The following is a 17896-nucleotide window of genomic DNA, read 5'->3' on the forward strand; positions in this document are numbered from 1 at the left end:
CAGGAAGACCAGGTAGAATTTTTCCAGTGTTTTCATAACTTTTTTAAAAGTCTTTATTGAATTTGTTACAATATTGCTTCTGGGTTTTTTTTTTATGTTTTGGTTTTTTTGGCCATGAGGCATGTGGGATCTTAGCTCCCCGACCAAGGATCGAACCTGCATCGAACCTGCATTGGAAGGTAAAGTCCTAACCACTGGACCACCAGGGAAGTCCCTCCTAACTTTTATAATGGACATATATCCACCTTATAATCAGAAAACAAAAGGTAATGGAATCAAAAAAAAAGCCCTGTATGTGTTGTAACTGGAGCACAAGACAGCAGAGAAACAAACAAGGAGGTCAGGGAAATAGTTCAGGTGAGGAATGCACAAAAATGAAAAAGAGGAAAAGAATTCCCCCATCGTAACACTGAACATCTTGTTATACTTCCTCTCCATCTTTTCTCCTACACACGCTCTGGTGTCTCCTCAACCATCCCACGAGGCCCAGCACACAGAAAGCACTCAGATACTCATCAAGGAAATCCTAGATGACAAATTGCTCCAAGTACTTCTGGGCGCAGATGTGTCCATGTTATATCAACTACATCGTCAGCATTTTCAGAAGTAGTTTTAAGAGGCTTGGGTGACAGGATGGAAATTGTGGGTGAAGGGGAGGCATGGTCACAGTGACTAAGGTGTCAAGTCTAGCCGTTTAGGACGACGGTGGTAACACTATTCGTCAGAGGCACCAGCAGGAAGCAGTCTGCTGAGAAAGAGGCCAGGTTCAGTTTGGGGGACATGAGGGCTGCCCAGGCCGCCCCTGCAGAGACGCCCCGCTGCCCATCCCTCTCGGGGCTCAGGAAGCATCTGGATCATCGGCATGGAGGTGGTCGGGCAGAACAGTGGCGGGGGGGGAGGTGGGTAGTGATAGTGATACCAGCTGCCCAACTCGAGCCGGATGTGCTAAGAGCTTCAGAACACGTGTCGCCTCTCCTCATCCTCAGCACTGCCCTGCGAGCTGGTCTGCGTGTGCCCACTTCACAGATGAGGACACTGCAGGACCAGCTGCTTCACGGCAGAGCCAGGACTCAAACCTGCAACTCGGAGCACTTTTCCCATGGATTCTCTTCTCTTATCAGAAGCTTAACATAGTCACAGAAGGCCAGGGAGAAAGTCAGTCTTAAGATGCCTGTGTCAGGAAGCACCTGGTTTGGGCTCACAACTTTCAGGCACCCCTGCAAGGAAGAATGCTCTCTTCCTCTTCCGAACACACAGTTCCCATGTTTCCAACTTACAGTGGTAGCCTGTTGAGTTTTACCACGTGTATCAGTCTTGGGAACCAGGATGGGCCGCAGGATTTCCCCACAGCACCACCCAACTCTCTGTATACAGTTGGCGCTCAGCAAATGCTCGGGATGAAAACACTGATCCTTCCTCGCCAGTCACCCCGGGGCCACTGGGACGCAGTCTGATGGACAAGCAGTCTAGAAAGATGCCAGAGGACAAGGGCAGGGGGACCTCGGTGGTCAGGCGGAGGGCCGCGAGGAGAGAAGGCGGCTGTCCTCCTCCACGTGTCTTGCCACGAAACAGTCTGCAAACGAGTGGGCACAGGGGCCAAACGCAGCCCACCCACGTGTACTATTCGGCTCACGCCTGGTTTTAATTTGTTAAAATTTAAGTTAGTTGCTAGCTTTCAAAAAGTGAAAGATTTCACCGAAAAATCTGGATTTGAGCGCAGTCCTTTCTTGACAGGCCCCCCCTCACCTCCCCCGCGTGTCCTCATGGGCACCCCCAGCGCTGAGCGGGCCGCAGCCCCGCCGAGGCCCCCACCCCGCGCCCCGCCCCTGGGCCGGGCTCAGCCTCATCCTCACCGGCGCTCAGGGTGGTGAACTCCAGGAAGCGGTACTCATAGGACACGTCTATCTTGGTTTCCACCTGGGGCCTCTTCAACGTCGAATAGATATTTCCAGGCCGTTTGTCATCACGCTTCTCCAACTTGTTCAATCCGCAACCCATTTTAGCAGCTGCCAGCAAAAGAAGCAAAAGGGGGATGATTTTTTTTTTCCTGAGATGTTGTTTTCAAACACCGCAGTATAAAAGACCCCGTCATTTCCCTGAAGAATACATAAAGGACCTCAGCCTGGATGAAATCTAGAGTACCATCCAATCTGTGACCTGAACACCGGAGGCTGCCTTCTCTCACTGATAAGATACCATTACCAGCCAGCCAGTGAGTCTGAAATGACACCAAAAACATACCCATTTTATATCATTTTTCTCCCCCATCTGAGGAAAATAACACCTCAGAGTGCCTCGGTTCCACTATAATCTGTATACATGATTAAAAAATGGGATCTAAAAAGCAACATGGTGCATAACAGTGTCGGCCCATCTGGGAAAAAAAAAAAGAGAGGTGTCACTTTGCCGTGGTTGCTAAGAGAGGATAATAAGTTGTTGTTACAATTTCCCAAGTCCTTTCTACCCTCAACAGTAATTATTTAGTCAGTATTTTACATTCAAAAAATATCTCTCAAAGTAGATGGCGGTATTTTTACAGGCCTTGTCCAGAAGTCCCTGTTTATTCTTCTTTAGACCAAACCACAAGGACAGAGGGGTTCTTCCAGACTCAGAGTCATTTGAGACCAACGTGAACACTGGCTTAAGACTAAGAGCAGGGCTGCAGAAACTGGAAGCAGAATCCACGTGTATCAGAGCAAAGATCTGAGGCTACGGTTTGGAAAGAAAATGGAGACGCTCATATAATGTGCATAGAAGGGTGGGCCAAGCGTCCAGTCTTCCAGGGGATTAAAAACAGTGAACGTTCTCTGTTTATTTAGGCAGAATGACAGTCACGAAACGACTTTTTATCCACTCCCCAGACTTCAGCAGGAGAGGTCTGCCTTTTGTGACCCAGCCTGGCTGAGCTCCCTCCTCTCTGGGGCACCAGTGCTGCTATCAGAACACATTTCACAAAAATATTAACGGGCCAGAATATCACAAACAGAAACGTGGTGGCCACTTCCTTTTGGAGATAAGAATTTCCTTTGGCTCCATCCATTCACAAGGTACCCAGCTTCCTAAAGCAACTTGGCCAGCTCCAGAAAAACAAGATCAACCTCACAAAAGCAAGGAGGCCGGGGAGGGAGGGCAGTGGAAGAGGCTGGTGGAGCGACAACCAGGCTATACTTTTCAGTAATTAAAAAAAGTCTGGAAGGATGGATGAGAACAGGAAGGCTTACTTATGCCTTAATAAGGGAACATTAGTGTCCAAAGGGCCAGAGCAGACATGATTTATGTGCAATCTGCATGAACTGATTACTTGTAAAATACTCTGCAGTTCTGCAGATATAATAGCTGATATGCACAGAGGCTGCACATTTAACTGCTAAAAAGCAAGCTGCCTGGCATCTGCTGGGGCAAAGCAGAAGTGGACAGGGAGGCCCCTAAGTGCTGGGGAACAGGTAACCTGGTGAGAGAAGTACCATCACAGCCAGAATAGAACTGGAAATAACCCAAAGACTTACCAGTCACTCATCTTCCTCCCTACAAAGGACTGAGCATTTGGGGACCTCCAAGAAAAAACCTTTCCTCAAAAATCTTCCTGTTCTTGCTATCCTATTAGGTAAATTCCACCATTAGACATTCATTCCTTTGAGACCACCCTATATCTCAGCATTGCCTTTGAAACCCCAAATATCTCCCTGGGAAGGGCAATAACCAAGCTCCCGGTAGCCACTAGCACTTCAGGATGATTTAATTTCTTCTCTCAAGGACAGGTTTCCTGACAGCAGAAAAAAAGGAGGAGAGGTTTACCAGGATGAGTAAGATAGTCTCAGACAAATTTGGGGTTGCAGGGAGACATGCCAGGAAGTATCACCAAAAACTCCCAATTCCTAACTTTGAATTTGTTTTAATCAGACTATCCCAAACCTGATGTCTCAAGTTCCCCCCAGAGGGCACTGTGCTTGTCTCACGGGTCACGATGAGACCCTGGGCAAGTCATCTACGTGATCAGACACTGTACCAGCCAGGAGCAAAACTGTAATATCAATGAATCCTTGAGATCTCAAATTTTAGGGATTCGTTTCTTTGGAGTGCGTGCAACCCTGGTGAAGCAATTGCTTCTAAAGCACAGTCCTCTCTGGGAAGGGAATCACGGGACCCACTGCCAGCCACCAGAAGCTTAGTGTGAATTTGTTCCTCTCACCCGTTCATGTTAGGGCCCTACCTTGCTTGCTAGTGACACACCTACTTTCCTCCTAGTTGCTTCCTGCATTCTTCCACCAACTCCATCCCTGGCAAAACAGCAAAGACTTTTACATCACTCCAAAAATATCTACTACAACCCCTACCACACTCAAACAAGTCACAAAATCTAGCTTACGAAGAGAAGGAAAACGTATAACAGTGCTTTACATGATTATCTACATTTTGTAAACTTCAGTGTTTCCTATGCGAGGTTCCTGAACCCTGGTCGCATTCGAATCCCACAAGAAGCTGGGGCAGAGGATGGATATGGGCCTTGCAGGGCAGTGAGGAAGAGGGGGGAGTGAAGGGCACAGCCTTGCCGGATGCAGGCAGATGGGGCCGGCGTGGCTGCACATCCCCCTCACAGACATTCAGGGAGGGTCTCGGGACGCGGTAGGGCAGAAGGTAAATGATGGTTTTTTAATGTGGCCCCCAAATCCTTTGCCACTCCTGCCATCCATCGGTGGGGCCCATGTCACCTCCCCTGAATCTGGGCTCTGTGACTGCTTGCTATAGAAAGTGTCAAGTGACGCAGTGCCCGCTTCTGGACCCGGGCCTTAAGAAACTGGGAGCAGCCACTGCCTGACTCTTGGGACACCTGCTCTTGGAACCCAGCCACCATGCCAGGAGGAAGCTCAAGCAGCCCCAAAGAGAGGCCCACGTGGGGAGGAACCAACAGCCAGCACCGACTCGCCAGCCACCGGGCCGGGAACCACCCTGAAAGGTGAGCCTCTGCCCCCGTCAAGCTGCAGATACCACGTGGAGCAGAGATGAGCTGTTTCCACCAAGACCTGCCAAACTGGCAGACTCCCGAGCAAAACACACCACTATTGCTGTTTCAGGCCTCTAAGTCTGGGCGTGATTCATCATACTATAGGTCGCCTGTACACAGAGTTTGCTCCGAATGACCACAGCCAGCTGCCTCCTTTGCTGAGCGCCGGCCTGCAGTCAGAAGCCTGCTGCAGCCATTCACCCCGGGAGGACAGCCGGGATGCTTCCAGCTTGGGTCGATCCTAAATAAAGTGGCTAGACACATTCACGCAGAAGTTCTTATGTAGACATACGTTTTCCTTTCTCTAGGGTGATACCTAGGGGAGGGACTTCTGGGTTCTATGGTAAGTGCGGCGTCCTGTTCATGAATGACACACAGGGTGGCCAGACGCTGACCCGCCCACGAGAGGCAGAAGGTGAGACCCCCTGAGAGTCCGCGGATTCGCCACCCCCACCCCCTGCTCACCCTGGGGCATCAGCTCATCGGGTAGGAGCATGACCGTCAGTGCTTTTCACGGCCATTTCTCCTTTCCTTGTTGTCTGCTTTTCTAAAGGACGCCGCTAAACATCACCTGCGTGTGATGACGTTCTTCCGGTACTTTCCTATGGTCCATCCAACCACTACAGCTCCGCCCCTCCAAATTCCTACACGCACTTCACACTGACACCTAATGTAAACCAGGTGAGTTGTTTTATGTGTGAGTTCATGGTTGGAGCAGCTTTGATGATTCAACAGTCACACGGGAGGGTTTCTTCTTCTTTTTATGTCTTTATCTTCCCAAAAGACAGCCCTGCACTCGTGTATGGGTCTCTCTAGCACCAAGGCACCAAGAATCACCATCCAGGAGGTCTTCAAAGGTGGACGAAAGAGAGGAGGACTTTCCCCACTCCTATGGTGAGACAGTGGGAAAAGAGGCAAAATATCCTTACAGTTCTCTAGCAAAAACTCGCTAAATGTCAGTAGGCACTGGAGGCTGACCAGGGAGGAAAATAAGGTAATCACGGGGGGTTCTGAGACTCACGACAAGGAGAGGACATTAGACATTGCAAACGACCCAAAAGCAAAGATGCCTCAAATGGTGACATTCTAGAAAAATCAATTCTTTCTGAATCAAGCCTAGGAGGAGGTGTGTCTCTGGTACACGGGAGACCAGCTTCAGGTAGGAACTGTCGGCTCCAAGAGGGAGGGAATTTATGTTCCAAGTTCACGCATTCATTCATCCAACGCACATGTACTACGGCCTGCTTTGAGTCACGCCCTCAATTAGGAAACATAAAAATGGAAAGACCAGGTCATACTCTCAAGATCACAGCTGAAGGAGGAGAAAGACAATGGAGAGACACATGTGGTACCGTGAGGCTGCTTGTTCTAGACACGTGGATGGGGTGCAGCGCATACAAAACTGCTGTGATGCAAAACATAGGGCACGTCCCCAGAGACTTGGTTCCAGAAAAAGCTGATCAGCAATGGGGCACAATGTCCTGCGTCATTTTAAATGTTGAAATGTTTACATTTTTATCTTTTTTTTTTTTTTTTTTTTTTTTTTTTTTTGGCACACGAGCTTAGTTGCTCCGCGGCATGTGGGATCTTCCTGGAGCTGGGATCGAACCCGTGACCTCTGCATTGCCAGGTGGATTCTTAACCACTGCGCCACCTAGGAAGCCCAACATTTTTATCTTTAAAGTAGTTCTAATTTGTTCCTACAATACTTCCCCAGACGCCCGTAAAACACTGAAAAACCACTTCAAGAAGAATCACCTCCTTAAAAGATTATTTTTCAGCTGGGTTTAAAAAAAAAAAACCCTCAGTTTAAAGGTTCATTTTTACTATCAACTAGCATGCACGCATTTAAATAATAGGGGCAATAAATGTAGTTATATTTTCAAATACAAATTACTTTCATTAAGAGGGAGCCTTCATTTACCACACTTGCTGCTAATCTGAGGCAGACTGTAAAGCTAATTTTAACAACTGCCAACAGCTCATGACAAGCAACCAAAGATGCGGCAATTATATGCAATGATACTGCATCAGCTGGCAAGCTCATCCTTTATTTCTCCGCTCAAATCCTATATTTGAAGACTCTAGCATGTTTACTACATCCCATTCAGGCAGCCAAAGTAGGGACTGATGATCCAAATTAAGAAGTTTTTACATGATAGGAACATCTCTCTCCGCCCAGAAATGTACATGAAAAGTTGAAAATCCAATCAGCTGTTCGGATGGTGTCAAATCTTGATATCCTACAAACAGATAACTAAAACTGACCTGCTGAGGACTTCCCCGGTGCAATGCTTAAGAATCCGCCAACCAGGGGACACGGGTTGGATCCCTGCTCCAGGAGGATCTGACATGCCGCGGAGCAATGTAGCCCGTGTGCCACAACTATTAAACCTGTGCTCTAGAGCCCGTGAGCCACAACTATTAAGCCCGTGTGCCGCAGCTACGGAAGCCCATGCGCCTGGATCACGTGCTCCGCAACTAGAGAAGCCACGGCAATGAGGAGCCCGAGCACCACAATGAAGAGTAGCCTCTGCTCCCTGCAACTAGAGAAAGCCCGCGTGCAGCAACAAAGACCCAATGCAGCCAATAAATAAATTTTAAAAAAATAAAATAAAATAAAATTGACCCATGGAAAGTGCTCCTGATTCAATGCCAAGGAAAGGAACAATCGGTATGAAACGGGATTATTTTACGGTGCTACTTCTTTTTAGGTGTCTCCTGGTGTATCTGTATATGAAAATCCACATTCTTTATTTAACTGGCAGGACAGAGACCATAACATTCACAGAACTTTGCTCTGGGTCATGAGGTGATGGGAGACAGTCTCTACATGGTTTTGTGTATTTTTCCAGTTCTCTGTGTTGCACATGCATTACGTTTCCTAGTTGAAGACAACAAGGTGTATCAGAGCCAGCCTCTGAGAGATGCCTCAGTAACCCTCCTGTTCACCAGGGGTCCCTCTCCCATGCAGCAGGGATGACCCAGGTGGCCAGCAGGATATGGCAGGACAAGTGTGCCTGGGGGAAGCCAGGTGCCTATTGTGAGGACACTCTTCTGACCCCATGGAGAAGCCCCCAGGGCAGGGAACCAAGGCCTCCAACCGACAGCCGCGAAGAACTCAACCCTCAAGTGCAGGCACCCTTCGGCTCCAGAAGGGCCTTCAGCCTCACCAGCACCTTGACCACAAGCTCATGAGAGACCCCGGGCCAGAACCACCCAGCTCAGCCGCTTCTGAACTTCTAACTCACAGACGCCCTGCAAGATAATAAACGTTCCTTACTGTTTTCGGTTGCCGAGTTTGGGGGTGATGTGTTACACAGCAAAAGATAAGGCAAACGAGGGGTATTCACACTATCAAAGGAAAGCACTCGGTGGAGGCTGATTCAGACCGCCTTTCTGCTCTCCCACCAGCCTCCATCACAACCACCCTTAACTAACAACAGAAGCACGTGCGACTCAACGTGTGGGCCTCAGACCAGCAGGTCCCACCCAGCTCTGCTCAATCAGAATCCACCTTTTCACATGTAATTTATTAGAGTCTGGATCACAGCAACGCTTGAGAAAGCCTGGACCATGGCGGTAGGTCTCAATCCTGGCTGCACACTGGAATCACCTGAACAGCTGTTTTGACGTCCAGATGCCCAGGCATTTGGGGTGGGGCCAAGCATCATTTTTAAGAGCCCTCCCCCCAGGGGATTCTAACTGACATTCAGGTTGAGAACGCCCTCAGAGCATACCCTGTGTTTTCCCACTCCTGACCTCTCCAATCTAACACCCAGGCCTCCGGGGCCCAAGGTCTCTCTTAAGCTGCTTAGCCAGGGCTGAGAACCACAGTCTAGGAGAACATGGCTTTGCTGACCTCTTTGGGTCCACCTCTGCATCTCCTGAATCTCTCTGGACCTCGTACCCTACCTTTCCAGGCTCTCTGCTGTCCTCCCAAACACTGGTGCACCCCCAAATTTCTATCCCCAGCCTCCTTCTCTCTCTCTTCAAATTTCACTATAAACCACGGCAAACATATGGCTAAGGATAAAAAAATGAGACATTTCTGTACCCACTAACCTGATGTAACAAATGCATACACTTTATTTGCTCGCATCTTTTATTTTTGAAGAAATACGTCGGGAGCGCAGCCCTCATGCCCGTCCCTTTGTCCCCTATCTTTCTGTCCCTGCTCCTTACACACTACATACAACACCAAGAACAATACAGGGCAAAGGTACTGAGATCTTCCGGGTCTTGGCACACCCAGTGTCTCCGTACGTGTCTTCACAGCACTCCCAGGTGAAAAGCAATACCCACAGTTCAATTTATTAAGTCGTCAGGTCCAAGCAAATTGATGATTAGGTCCAAACAACTTAGTAGCCTTTTGAAAGAACAGAATATATAAATCGAAAGAAAAAACATCCTTTCCTGCATCCTTACATTACCATCCTTACTACTGGGGCATATGCACCCATCACCCTCATCTCCTGTGCCACAGCGGCCTTTTAGCCACCACCCCAAATCCAGCTTCACAAAGATATGACGTCACCAAGAGGAAGTGGTGCCCTTTGATGTAGATCCTGTGAACTACCTCAGGCTAGCAGTGAGGGCGGCATCTGACATGCAAGTTCAACTTGCTGCAGTGCCTTGGGGTGCCTTAGCACAGAGTTTGGGAACCTCCAATATAGGGACTTGACATGCAGGCTCAAAAAAGTTTCAGAACTGCACCATCCGCCGCTTAGCTGTCAGATCCCCTCCTAGCCTGACCACTCTCCAATTCCAGCACCGTTCCAGCTTCTTCACCTGGAACTTTCCTGGCACTTCCAGATGAATATGCCCCAAAGAGAACTCAACGTCCTGCCCCAAAAGCCTGTTCTTCCTCCCAGGTCTCTTGTGCATATGTGTGTCCTTATGTAGATAGCTACAGAGAGAGAAGTGGGGGCAGATTTGTTTTAAAGGACTTATCTTCGGACTTGGAGGCTGGCAAGTCTGAAATGTATAGGGCAGGTCAGCGGGCCAAAGACCTGGGACGAGGTGATGGTGTAGAGCTGAGCCCCAGGACCGTCAGGAGGCAGAATTCCTTCCTCCTCCTCAGGAGACCTGTCTTTTAAGTCCTTGGACGGTTCCATGAGGCACGCCCATATTATGGAGAGTGATCTGCTTTACTGATTCAAATGTCAATCACATCGTTAAGTATACCCCATGGCAACACCTAGACTGCTATTTGACCAAAACAGCTGTGGGTACCACAGCGTGGCCAACCTGATACATAAAATTAACCATCACATCCTCCTTCACTGAGCACTCAGTACGCGCAAGGCACTGTTCCAAAGGCTGGGCATACTGAAGTGAAACAGACAAGAAAACAAAACAAAACGAGAACCCCGCCCTCGTGGACCTTACCTTCAGGAGCACAACAGACACATAAAAATAATGAATGAAGTTCCAGTTTAAAAGTACATCACATAAAGACAAGCAAGGCAGGGAGGAGGGTTAGCAAGGACAGGGGAGGAGGCGCAACTTGAAAAAACAGGGTGATGCGGGAAGGCCTCCCCCAGAAGGTGACGGTCAGCAGAATCCTGAGGAAGGCGACAGGGCGAGTGCTGGGATAAGAGGCAGGTGCAGCCGCCACGGTGGCCGCAAGTGCAAACAGGCCGGGAGGTCCCGGACCTGCCCGGGGAGGTGGAGCCGCCCGGGCAGCAGTGGAGGCAGGGAGGTGCGGGCCGGGCGGCCGTGGTCAGGACACTGGCTGCGTCCCCAGAGAGATGGGAGCCCTCGGAGGGTTTCGAGCCCCAGGGGAGACATGATCACTTCTGGCCCCGGGAACGGGGAGACCAGGTGGTGATGAGGTGTGAGCAGAGGGCAAATTCTGGATACGTTCTGAAGGCAGGAAGTGGGCTTTCTTGGCGGTCTGGGGACAGGGCGTGAGAAAAAGAGGACATCCAGACCCCTCTCAGGTTTGTGGCCTAAGCACCTGTAAGGCGGCAGCGGCCACCTCCTGAGACAGGGATGCCGTGGGAGGAGCAGTTGCGCCAAAGGAGATGGGAGTTTGCTCTGGATGCATTAACTGCACCCAAGGGGAGGAGGGGTGGGCAGCTGGATGGACCAGTCCGGAGCTCAAGAGACGCTCTGGTACCGCCCCGTCGTCCCACAAGACAGCAAACTTCTCCAAGGCAGTCACATCTTCATATCCAACAACAGCTACCCCAATGCCCTGCCCCAAAAGATGCACAGTAAACACCTACTCTGTCAACATTCTTCAGGAGTAGGAAAGACGCCTATTACCTGGAAAAGGGTGGAAAGGGCCTTTGGAATATTTGCCTGTCGCTCTCAAGTTCATCTTCTTAAGAGCATGGTACAGGGGCCTGGTGAGGCTCTGGAGCCAGACCGCCTCGTTCAAGTTCCAGGGCCCCTACCTCTTAGCAGAGTGACCTCAAGGAAGCCACTTAACCTCAGGGTTCTCAACTATAAAATGGGGATGACCGCAGAATCCACGTGCAAGGTGAGGATTACATAAATTAATTTAACAGGGCTTAGAAGAGCTCAGGCACCTAGAAATGGCTGTCCAAATGTTAACCATGATTAGTACCCTCACTGGCATGACTTGTTATCCATGATAAAGACCTCTGTCAACCTAACATAATTACACCACACTGAAAGGGTGCTTATAAAGGGTCCCAAGACACTGGAAAAATCCCCAAAGACCTCTCTAAATTAAGGAAGTGTTTAAATGAAGAGTCTGATTTCTCGCACTCTGCATTTCCGAGATTTTGTAATACATGACTCGGTCACGTTCCATTAACCAGAGTCTGTAATTAACCTAGTCTCTTCTCATCCGACTTTATAGATAAGGTCTATTACAAAAATGTCTCCAAATCTGAGGAAACTGAGAGCTATTCCATAAAACTTGAAGGCTCCCTCAAAAGTATTTCCTCGGGGTGAAATACTAAGCAGGGGATTTCAACACACACACACACACACACACACACACACACACACAGAAATGAAAGTTGATAATCTTTTGCAAAGCATAAATGCTGCCTGTCCAGGGGTTCTGCCTATGGGACAACACAATGGGACAGTTTAGTTGTAAAAGCCAAGGAACGTTGTCAGTGAGGTGCGGCTGGCTTCCTGGTTGAAGAAGTGTGGAAACATCCAATACAGCCTCCTGAAGTAGCACAAGAGTTGGTGAACATCAAACGAGCTGAGCAAACATAGCTGAAGTTGCCTTCCCAGCTCTGGGGGGCCTGGGTTCCCCACTGACACCCGTGGGCTGGCGCCCCGCTCCTTCGTACTGAACGGAGTAGTGGACACGCCATAACGGGGAGAGCAGACACCCTCCCCCAGCATCCTGCACCACCAGGCACGACGCTGCCACACTGTGGCCCCTCCAGCACTCCCTGCGCCACGGGGGAGCCCCGACCCCGGAAAAGCCCCAAACAAAGCCCTCAGGTACCCCAAAGGGCGTCTCCCCCACCTCAGTCTTGGCAGGTAGCCATCACGCGTAGAATGTGACCTGATTTTCCAGCCCTTTGGTTCTGGCCCTGCTGAGAGCACTTTTTCTTCCTGAATTCAGCCCAGGTAGGGAGTAAGTCACACAAATGCATATTTAAAAGCTGAACTGAATTCCTCTTTGGAGAGCAAGGAATTAACCGGGCCTCAAGCAGTGGCCATCGCTTGCCCGCTGTACCGATCCCTTTCAGAGAAAGCATCTTGGTAAAACACACAATGATAATAATGAAAGCCCCTCTGGGGGCCCAGGAGAAAAGGGAAACTCAAATTTATGTAAAAAACTGAATGTGAATGGGAGGAAAGATCACACACACAAACCTTTAAAAGGTAAACATAAAAGAATGTCTGGTTGAATTTATCTCTTTGTCAGTGAAAAATAGCCTACGCTTCAGCCAAGAGTGTTGCCAATTCTTAAACTGAAGGACAGAAAAGAAATGCTTAGTAGAGAGCAGCCCGATCAAACAGAACTTTCAACAAGGATGAAAATATATCTGGTCTTCCCAATTCGCTTGCCAATAACCACATGTGGCTCTAGGGCCCTTGAAAGGTGGCCAGTAAGACTGCAGAGCTGCATTTGTAATCTTATTTCCTTTTAATTCATTGACATTTAGATGTAAATAGCCACACGTGGCCCAGTGGCTAGTGCAGCAGACAGCTCAGCGACAGACACAAACCAAACAGCTGGCAACATCTTTCCCTACAGTAAAATTACAGTCATCATAACCAATAACATCTTAAGTTGTCACCAAAATTAGTACCTCTACCCAGGCCCCAGGCACCCCAACTCTCAGAAAGCTGGAAACAAAGAGGAAAAGGCAAAAGACTTAAGAAAGCAATTCCAGTGTGTCATTTCTCACAACTTCGATCCCCTATCTAGTTTACATTTCTCTTCTACGAAGGCTTCGTGTATCTGGAACTCTATGCTTGTAGACGGAATCTGCGTCTGCCAAACCAGAACGTCACAGCCTCTTCCCTTAGTGTCCAGGAAACGTGAAAATGTGAACTTGGGGCAAGTTCCTTAACCTCTCTAAGCTTCAGTTTCCTCAAGGCCAAAGTGCAGATAATAATAGTACTTGCCTCTCGCGAGGATTAGATTCAGAGCACGCGTGTGAGGAGCCTAACAGTGCCTGGCAGAAAGTGGGCGCGTGGTGAGGGGTAGCCAATACGATTATTTTGTTAATAACAACAGTAAAATCTATAATAAGATAAGAACGGTGCTACTAGCATGGAAGTTTACAGTTGGCAAAGCTTTCCTAACACTTTGAACCTTTTTCCAGGGCTACAGTAAAGTGGCCTCTAGTGAAATACGTCTTGGAGTCCTGACATCTTGGCAAGTCCTGGCAACCTCCAGACAGGCAATGACCCAGATGGGTACCACGAGAATTATGCAGTGCCTCTGCCCTGTGGCAGGCACTGTACTAGGCCTGCGGATGACGCGAACAGTCCCCAAATGTAGTGCAATGTCTTCAGACTCTGTACCACCTGTCACCTGACACCACTGAGACACCCAGGCGTGATGAGATGTCAAAGCTTCATCCCGGGTCCCACGAAACCAGGGCGCTCCATCCCTGTTTCCTGGATCAGCCAAGACCAGGTTTGGCTACGGTGGAGGGGGACCTGAGAGGGCAACGGCCCAATCTCTCAGCCAGGACAATAAGACGGGTGTTGACAGGTTAGGCTTCTCACTGACAGGCCACATCACTTGAACAGCAAAAAGCCACATCTGACCTGCCTCACAACGCAAACACAACCGCTTTCAACAGCCAGCTGCCCCAGCCGGCGAAATCCAACAGGAATCTCCACCAGATTCACAGCAACCGGACCAATATGCCAGAAATCCCCCGGGGAGTTTCGAAGCAGAAGTTTAGTGGAATTCATTGGGGTTTGGGGTTTATTTTTCTTTATATAGAAAGCAGTCAGTCTTCTTTCACAACCAGGGGGACGTTCCCCTATGGAATTCCCTTCTCTGAAGATCTCTAAAAATAAAATATTTGTCTGATCGTCTGCAGTAATTTAAGAGTAAACCTATTTACTGGCAGAGTCAGGGACTGCTCTCAGCTCCTCCATCTACGAAAACAACATGCTCCCAACCATCTCAGGTGGCCCCAATTTCTGGCTCCCTCCAGCCCCAGAAAAACACTGGTCAACCATGCTCTTGACTTTGGGCTAGGAAAATGCGTTGTCGTATCTGGAATCTCACATCTGTATCCTTTGCTGGCGGGAGTGGAAAATGGTATAACTATGTTGGGAGAAGGTCGGGCAGTTTCTTATAAGGTTCACACACATCTCTTTTATGACCCAGCAATTCCACTCCATTGTACCCACAAGACATGACAGCATATGTCCCTAGGAAGACCTGTACACAAATAGAGCTGTTTCATCCAAGATACCCCCCAAACCTTGGAATAACTCATGTGTCCATCAGCAGGGGAATTCACAAACAAACTGTGATATAAACAGATTCCAGACTATAATTCAGCAATAAAAAAAGACCGAATTTCTGGTACATAAAACATGGGTGAACCTCAAAAACATGCCAAGCGAAAGAAGCTTTACGCAATACTGTGGAATTCCACTTATATGAAGCTCGAGACCAGACTAAACCAACCTGGAGTGAGGAAACAAAAGGTGGGGGCAGGGACTGATTGCGAATGGAGATGAAGGAACTTTCTGGGGGTGACAGCAACATTGCTTGATAGAGAGACCAGGGTTACACAGGTGTACACATCTGTCAAAACATTATGCAAATGTTACCCTCAAGGTCTGTGCATTTCACTATATGTAGGTATATACGTATGTATATATGTATAAATTCACCGCATGTATAAATTGTACCTTAAGAAAATCATGAACACATATTGAACTCTAAATAATAAAATGTGTGCTGACACGTTTAGAGGTGATCTAAATGGACACTGGTCTGTAATTTAATGTAAAATGCATAAAACAATAAGTTAAACTGATGGATGGATAGAGGGATGAACAGATGGACAGATGTGTAATAAAGACAATATTGTAAAATTATAGACACTAGATATGGGTATTTGGGTGGTCAGTGTTCTTGTAACTTTCCTAAGTTTTTTAAAAGGCGATGAGCAGGGGAAGGAGTCACAGTGCCCCCTCCCTAGCCCACCGACTTAGAAATTTAGCAAGACACCCATGCCCACCAAGCCATGGGCCCACATAATTTTGATTCTGCTGAAAAGTTAAGATTGGAAGAACACAAGTAGCTTTACAGGAACTCACATCACTCATGCCAAAGATTTTCTGCCTGTTTCCCTACAGACAAAGCAATTATTTGAATGGAAGCCAAAAATTCCTGCTCAAGAGGGAGAAAAAGAACTCACTGACTTGTAGTCCCAATGTATTCTCTTTTGGTTCCTGTACCAAATCTATTAGCTAACTGCACAACACCCCTCTTCCACGTGCCCCACGTCCACGCAGCCAAAAGACAAACAAAGAAAAACCAACCCAGCGACTTGCTATACAAATGCAGCCAGAGAGATGATGTCCCAGCTCTCGGGCCAGAAACTCCACTGAAGGCAAAAGAGGATGCAGAGCTCCCTCTGAGGTTAAAGTGATTTCACTGAGGTTAGCGCACACACGCACCAAACAGCCCCAAACAGCTTGTTGCTTAACCCTTCTGTGGGGTCTGGTGACATCTGGGGTCACTTGAACGTGGTAGGGAATTCAGCTGTTCAGAGGTACAAATTAGGAATCCCGGTGGACACGTGGGGTGCAGAGCACGCCCTACGCCCAGGCCCAGAGGTCGCTCACATTACGCCTGCCTTCCTTCCTGGCAGGGCCTCACTTATCCTGAGATGACACACGGTGGCAGGGTCTGGAAGACGCCTCGCCTGACTGTGCCCAGCATCTGAAAACAGCTGTACCAATTACAAGAAGGGGCTGTTGCTGGAAACCAGGGCAGTCACTCAAACATAGGAACTGGTGCCAGACTTTTTTAAAAACAAAATACTTTTCGTTTTTAAACCCCCTAACAAACTCACTGACACCACCCGGCGTCCCTGGGGACCACCCACAGCCACACAGGGCAGCCCAGCGCACGTAACAGGGAGGCAGCGCGCCTGGGCTACGGCACCTTGGCCTCCGCCGCGGTTCTCACTGCCAAAGACAGCGACAGTCTAGGTGAAGGGCACGAGCCCCGGCGCAGGAGGCGGGTGTGCATGCCCGACAACAGGGCTTCCTGAAATAAACGCCGCCGCCACCCCGCCCTGACCCAGGTCCACCCTGGCGTCCCTTGGGCCTAGGAAAGCGGTGGGGACGAGGGAAGAAACCCCCTTACGGAAGGGGAGATGCTTGTTTTCAGCGCCGGGGAATCCCCGCGCCCCGAGTCCCCGCGCCTCGCGTGGCCGCGGCGCTTCCCCGGAACGCGCAGCACGTCTGCTGCCGCCCGTCCAGCACCCCTGCCCTAGAACAAACGCACCCCCCGGGGCGCACGCGGATGGGCAGCGCGAGCCGCCTCCACCACACCCCGGCCCACCCCGGCCTCGCGCCCTCCCGAACCTGGACTCCGGGGCCAGCTCCCGCCGGATCTTTGCCGAGGACCCCATGCAGCAGTGTCCTAGACCCACCTGTAGCCCTGAAGCTTCCCCTCTGCTTCCTTTCTAGACGCCCCAAGCATGCGGAGCCCACCACCCTCAACAGACTGCTCTGGGGTGCCTCTCCCCACACAGCGCCAGGGATGATTTTTTTTCCCCCAAAAAAAGTTGGCCCAAGACCGCTGCGTCCCATGGATTCGATCCCCGGCCCCATCCAATCCGGGCCGGGCTGCAGGGGACGGGGGTGGCCCTCTGGCAGCCCCCCGGCGCCTGGGAAGCACGCCCAGCCCCGGCAACCTGCAGGAAGGCGCCCGGCCGGGCTCCCCCTGCCCGCCGGCGTCCCGCCCCGCCTGCGCCCGCCTCCATCCCGAGTCCTGCAGGCGCCCACCTACCGCTCTGGACTAGCCGAGGAGAAGGCGCGGGCGCGGGCTCCCGGAGACAGCGTGTTCCGTCCCGGGAGGAAAGTTTGTGCCATACAGAGGGGGCGGCGCGGGGAAGGCGTGGGCGCCGGGGGGTGGGGACCGGGCCGGCGGCGCGGCGCGGCGCGCTCGTGGGTCCGTCTCTCCCGCGAGCCGTGCGTCTGTCCCTCCGCGGAGCCCGCGGCCGCCGCGCTCCCGCTCGCTGCGCCCTGAGCCCGGCGCGCTCCGGCTCCAGCCCCGACGCGCCCCCGTCGCCGCCGCGCGTCCGCCGGCTACACTTCCTCTTCCTCTGAACTCATGTGCAAAATATGTTGCGCTGCATCTTCGGGGGAGCCGCGCGGCCCCTGAGAGCCGCCGCGGCAGCCGCGGGCCCGCCCCGCGCCCCCAACAACCGGAGCGCTGCACGCGGCGCCCCC

General features: G+C 50.4%; 1 protein-coding gene across 1 annotated transcript in view; it reads right to left on the reverse strand.

Annotated features, from left to right (window-relative positions):
* Window positions 1-17666, reverse strand: part of RFTN1 (raftlin, lipid raft linker 1) — a 200168-nt gene extending 182502 nt beyond the window's left edge. Inside the window, exons 1-2 of the mRNA XM_057737870.1 lie at window positions 17454-17666; window positions 1854-2006 (exon numbers count right to left, since the gene is read on the reverse strand). Of these exons, the coding sequence (XP_057593853.1) occupies window positions 1854-1998 (145 nt within the window). The 5' untranslated portion in view covers window positions 1999-2006; window positions 17454-17666. The remainder of the gene's footprint in view (window positions 1-1853; window positions 2007-17453) is intronic.
* Window positions 17667-17896: the final 230 nt, after the last annotated feature.

This window comes from Hippopotamus amphibius, chromosome 6 (assembly GCF_030028045.1).
Source record: "Hippopotamus amphibius kiboko isolate mHipAmp2 chromosome 6, mHipAmp2.hap2, whole genome shotgun sequence".
Classification (NCBI taxonomy): domain Eukaryota; kingdom Metazoa; phylum Chordata; class Mammalia; order Artiodactyla; family Hippopotamidae; genus Hippopotamus; species Hippopotamus amphibius.